The sequence below is a fragment of the Bombus impatiens genome, unplaced genomic scaffold (assembly GCF_000188095.3).
Source record: "Bombus impatiens unplaced genomic scaffold, BIMP_2.2 scf_0235, whole genome shotgun sequence".
Taxonomy (NCBI): domain Eukaryota; kingdom Metazoa; phylum Arthropoda; class Insecta; order Hymenoptera; family Apidae; genus Bombus; species Bombus impatiens.
Genome location: NT_176654.1, coordinates 664,784 through 671,278, shown reverse-complemented (window position 1 = coordinate 671,278; position 6,495 = coordinate 664,784). Strand labels below are relative to the sequence as shown.

Genomic DNA, 6,495 nt, shown 5'->3' with positions numbered 1-6,495 from the left:
GCCAACGCCTTCTAGAACAACTTTTGCTCGTAGGTCACGGTAGAGAAGAATTTCTACGAAACCATAGTGGATATGGACCGAAGCGTTTCCGCTGACACGAGGTTTATGGTTCCAGACCAAGGTTTGTGGTCTCGGAAAGGTAGCGACCGAAAAAGAGAAAGTTACACACGCAAGGGGGGTTCGTGGCAAAATGTAGCAGTCTACGAACGCAACGCTAGGTATAAATATGCAGCTCGGCCGCTTCCAAGTTGCGTCGGTGGATAATTTATGCCGCGGTGGTTTCGCGCCGCCCAGCTCGCCCTAAAAATTATTTATTTGATTGAACACCGCTTCGGGGAAGGCTATTCTCAGCTAACCCGAATGATCGTCCGCGAGAGAAAGAGCTCGCACGGTTTCGTGACGCAGAAGGGGATGCATAGGTGACGCTTAGGTGTCCGACGTAAGCTTTGTTGCATACATTAGTCGTTCGAATGGTAAATTACGTGTGAAATTTGAGAAATGATGATTGCCAATTCTTTTAAGTCAGCACGATGCTTAAACCTACCCGTAATAACAATCTATGCCGGAGAATGGTTAGAGTGTAACGCAAACTCGAATTAAAATTCGGAGGTAATATTCAGTTACACGATCCATCCTCCAATCCCATCAATTAACACGGAGAGACAGCGAACCAGCGTTACGGAGACACAAAGTCAGACCGTCTCTCGGTATCTTCAACATCGCTGGCACCGACACGATGCATTGTAACGAACGATACTAATCTGGTATAATTAGGTACACCTGCGAGGCTGTTGCAAACAATGTCGAAAGTGCGAGCTTCACGCATGAATCACATGATTCCGACCGATGCCTTCGAGGTCGAGTTACGTTAATCACGAGCCAGAGATCGATGCAGATGCGCGCGTGCGTGATATACCTGCTATCATTGCCTAGCCAGTGCCCGGCAAAACGAAAATAAACGAAGGGAAAAACAAAAAGAAAGGAAGAAAACCTGATTGCGAACCAGTCAACCTATAACTTTCTACCTTACGACCCATTAGCTTCCCACACTTGAGTCATACGCGTCCCGGTCGAACAATGCCAAGCATTGTCTCGCCGCGACTATAATTCGTAATTAGCCTTCTGATTAATTATCGATTTATCGGCCAATTATTATAATTATCTTGGGACTGCGCCCCGCGGATCTCGTGCACTAGAGTATCCCGGTTTTATCTGATAGACTGAAAGGTCTCTTCCCCTTTCGTTCTACAACCAAGACGAAGCTTATATAACCTTCCACGCGAGAGCTTCTTTCGCGGATAAACGTTACTTACATACTAGGTCCGCTTGACCCCAGCGAGGGTCCGAGCAAACGAGAGCCTTCACCACGCTATCTATATCGTGATTTTACGACGCACCAGGAAACCCTGGTAAATTGGCACAATTACCCTCTCGCGTGGACCTCCTCGATATCTTACTCGGAAAGACGCGCGTGCACGCGAATCCAGCTCGCGCGGTTCCACACGTGGCTTGGTTCGCGACTAACGCATCGGGTTACAAGGGAAATAATTCATCGAGCTAATATACCGAGATAAATTACGTAGGATGATAATCGATGTCTACGCCTGTGTCATCCGAAGTAATAAATGCACCGCTCAAAGATCTACGATCCTCGGTGGTTTATCGAACTAAGCGTACGTAGCCGGAGAGACGAGTTTCTCATCCTCTTCGTTTCCTATGCCGATCTCTCTCTAGTCCCGCGAAATCTCGTCGATTCGCGGAACCTTCGTCGTAGATCGAACCGAGTCAAAAATCATCGACTCGCGAGGCGAACGTTTAATGACGCCGTCCTTTTCTCGGTATTCCGCGAGTTTCGAGCGCATCGAGACCGAGGACGGCTGGATGCGAGCTGAACGGTCGAGCGGAGGAGTGGTCGATCTCAGATACGAGGGTCGACCTAACTTTATTGTATTTAATTAATTACTCCGTCCGATACCCGATCCTGCAATTTGTACCTTCCCATACCTCCTCGCGTCCCTGCGCCGTACCTCTTCGGTCTTCGTCGCCGCCTCCGCTAAGAACGCGACCTCCGCAATCACTTTTTCTTCGTTCATAATCGGGAATAATCGACGTCACACTAGCAGGATATGTGTCAACGTATGTATATCTTATTTTACGAACAAACTTTGGACTTTGGTAAATAGGAGAAGCGAGTTTCTTCCGAATAGAATGATTCTTTGATTTCTTTCAATTTTCTTTAAATATCTCTTTAGATAGAGATATTAATCTCTATGGGAATTTAATCTCTTGAAAGATTTTTCAATTCAAATTCTTATCTCTGTATCGACCGAATCTCCCAAAATACGAGAAAGATCGAATTCTTCAAGCAAACTTTAAAATGCACGTCTACGAGGATGAATCGTCAATAAAATAGACAAAGGAGTCGAGAACTATCTTACAAGCCGTCAGGATGACATCGTAAATTACACGAAACTCGGTGTCCACGGTATAAGGAATAAACAGCGTACATCGGCGAGTCGCGTAGCATAAATCAGAGTTAGAGAGAGCTGATCCTACGCATACCGAGTTGCCAAGGATGATCCGTACGCGTGTAAGGTGGTGTCACAACATCGGTAATGCCACTATAATGCTAATTTACTGTTTATACCGAATGAAACCACCCTTTTCATTTTCACATACCTCCCTTGTGTCGCGTCGATCGTCGTTCTGGTATTAACGCTGGCTCCTCCTAAAGATGCTTCACCTTGACCCTAAGCTCGACGAGATTCACGCAGAAATATAGGTATGGATAGCGGGCGAACAACGTTCAAGAAGGCTAAGCTGTAACCTTGTCTTGTAAATGTCCTCATTTTTCCTGATTTTGGAGCACGAGAATCTTCTTAACCGCGAGTTTTAATTTGTGAACGAGAACCTATCTTTTTTGTTACGTATATGTGCGTGTACATAGGAACTGGATGCATATAGAGAAGCTACCCCGAGAGATATTGTCCGGTTGATGTATTATTGCATGGTAAGATCAGGGTTGTGTTTCATAACAAGATGAAGTACCGCAGGCATGGAAAGTAATAGGGTAGAATTTATGTTCGCACATTACTGACGATGCGTTGCACGTGTAACCTACTTCCAACACACACGTAGCTTTTGTTGCCCCCCGGTGGATTTAGTTTCCCCAGTCGCTTTTGACTTATTTGCTTTTAATTTGGCATTCGAACGATCATAAACGAAATATTACAGAACTTGGTTATAGCGCATTGAATAATTCTTGTGTTATATAGGTACATCGTTAACACGCTGACTGCCGTGAGGGACATCGATTACTATATATGTATGTAGTTTGCGCGATGATGTTAGAACTAATTGAATTATTCAAGTGAAATAAGCAACTGTCATTCATCAAACCTCCAATGCTTTTTATGATAAGGTAATAATATAAATTTGCCAAAAAATGTTGAAGCAATTTTATCGTTTAATGACATAGTTATCAAAAAAGCTAATACGCAAGTCTTCTTTCTCTCTCGTATCGTAATTAATAAAATATACATAATATAACAACTTTGATCCTTTTACGATATAATTACATTTTTTTGCACTTCTAACACCAGGTACAAAAGATATGTACTTTCGATCTTTTATACGTGTATATATTAATAATTTCAGTAATAAATTTTAAAACATTTACAATGTGACAAATTCGTGCAGCAGTCAACGTGTTAAGGTTATTTTCTAAGGCCAATTCCAAAAAAGTATAACCAATAAAAACAATAATGCAGACAATTAAGCTTGAAATATACGACTCACCTCGTACTCGGATATACATATCTTGACCATTGTGAATCTGGAACTCAGCACACCGCCCACCACGTTCTCCGACTATTGGCTCAAATTTAGAGTTCTTCATCCTTTCAGAGATTCCTTCGTCGGTGTTCCATTCTTCGGTAGGCGCAGCACCCTCAAGTGGCACCAGGAGTGGAGGTCGAACGAGAGTTTCCAGCACGGTTCAACACGCGGATAAACATTCATCCATCCCAAGGTGGGTCGGCTAAAAAGGCGTTACACTATTGAACCACCAACGAGTGCACTTGTAACGCGACGTTTGCAAGTCACTTCGTGACCGAGTCGTGAGAAACACAAATATGGTCGCCGCGACCGATGTTCGCGATTAAAAAATCCGTTTTATCCATTGTTTCTTACACGATCACAATTATTGTTAGGTATTTTGTTCACTTACGAGATCACAGGGTCAAGCGATATCAAGCTATTGTTACACTGGATACACGTTTTGACGAACTGTTGTGCATGGATGTGAATGATGTGCACATGTATTCATAAGGACAATCAAATATTAGTATACAGTATCACGAAAGTATTCAAACACTTGCAGAGATCTTTTACGGATATATTATATGTATGTATTACACGAAAGAAGAATTTGGGAAATTTGTAGAATTGTGTGACCGAAATTGTATCTTTACATTGAGTGAAAAGTGATAGGTTAGGTAGGCTAGCTTCTATCAAATTAGAAGTAGAATCGTTTAAAGGATTTGCAATTATAATATATGAATTTTGTCAAAATATACCAAACAAAAAAGAAATCCCTCCTGCATATCCAGATTAGTTTCAAATTTGACCAAATAACCACGATATTCGTGTCTCATTACGAAAATTCAAAACGTTTTTCGTAACACGAAAGTTTTCTATAGTAAATGTTCAATTACCTGTGTAAGCCAATGTATACTCTTATGAGAATAGTTACTTACATTGCATACATTTCGTTGTTTAGACTTCTTATTCGTTGACACTGTCAGTCGTCAGAACACGTGTTCACTGTAACCGTAACTTTAATATTAATATCACGTCACACACGATGCGAAAAACTCGAATAATACGATAAAATAACACGTTAATATTCGCGTAATGTTCAATCAACGGTACGACATATTACACTGAATATACCATTAACCGAAACTGCGCAGTAGTTTAAATTTATAGATCGTCGTGCGCATAGGCATACATAGCGGACTAAATCTCGCGGGATTCATTGTTGTGTTGACAGTTTCGGTGCTCGTGCGTGTTGCTCGGTTCGAATACGAGATATTTCACGACGTATATTCAAATATGTACGTAATTCGTACGACGATACCGATTACCAGATCGAAAACGCGGTTGCGATACATTTTCAATGAAGTGCGAAAGAAATATAATTGTTCATAATTACATACGTGAATGTGAATCGTGTTTCGTCGCAAAGGAAAGCACTACAACAAACGAACTGAACGTTTGGACGAAATGTAATAAACGCAGCCAGCAGCAAAACCGGCGTAATTATGCCGTAACTCGATCGATTTTTGTATCCTGAGGAATATGTCGAAGGTAAGATATGTTGTTTATAACGAAAGACACGTTAAATTAATGTACATTTCTTAACTATATACAAATACTTTACTGCATGATTTCCTTCCTTTTGCAATCACTTTCTTTTTCCCTTACATTGCAATATGATGTTATGTATTTCTGAAATGTCACATGATAAAAACTATGGTTACAGTGGGTAAGTGTTTTGATAAACACGTTAAAGAAATATGTATATATATATATATAAAGATTCGTAAGAATGTACGCATGTCGATTAAGATATTGAATTTAAACACACTCACACGCGTTGTAACTATAGCCTAATTTTTTATTTATCACGACCATGACGTTGCTTGTTTTGGCGGCGCCACATGCGTACCGGCAAACAATATGGCGCGTTATTTTAAATCGAATCCGCTGCTATTAAATCGAGTAATTACGTAATTATGTAACTCTTTCGAGCTCCTTCTACTGAAAACGATATTTAATACATAATTCTCTAGAAATCGCGTTACTTTAACCTATACTAATACAATCTTTTTATAAAATAACTCAAACACTCCAAACTAATGCTATAGCATTTATATAGTTTTCAATTTATGAAATTGCAATCTATTTAAAAAATGAAACCTATCGCTATCTCATTCGTACGGAAACCGAACATAAACTAATTTAAATTCCATCCAACGCAAATACCACCTCGATATCTCATAAATTGCTCAGTCGAAAAAAGATAGCTCCATCCTGCACCAGATTATGCGAAACGAGGTTCGATGATCGTCGAAGCGCAATATCGATTCGGTCGATTATAGGAAGATCCTTTAATTACCGCGAGTTCGATTCACAATATCAAATTGTGAAACTGACTTCTCGTTAATCCGGGCTCGAGATACACGGAATGATTGGCCGTCTCTTCTTTCTGCTGGCGCAACGAACGAGAAGGACGCAGCACGAAAGCAGAATAAAACGAGAGACGGAGGGGAAAGGACGGGAGAAAAGCGTGGAACCTGGCTTCGGGATATTAACATTATAAATCGTGCAGGCCGGCGACACGCCCGGGGCGGAGTCGATCGTATCGACTCGATTCCCTCCTCCGGGCTCGATATCGATTACACTCCCGTGATTGGCAGGATTCGTAACACG

At 41.2% G+C, this 6,495-nt stretch overlaps 1 protein-coding gene across 2 annotated transcripts in view; it reads left to right on the top strand.

The window, feature by feature from the left end:
• The first annotated feature begins 5,061 nt into the window (after positions 1-5,061).
• Positions 5,062-6,495, top strand: part of LOC100741739 (zygotic gap protein knirps-like) — a 118,323-nt gene continuing 116,889 nt past the window's right edge. For both annotated transcript variants that reach the window (XM_033320077.1, XM_003488465.4), the window contains exon 1: positions 5,062-5,370. In XM_033320077.1, coding sequence (XP_033175968.1) covers positions 5,362-5,370 — 9 coding nt within the window. In that variant the 5' untranslated portion in view covers positions 5,062-5,361. The remainder of the gene's footprint in view (positions 5,371-6,495) is intronic.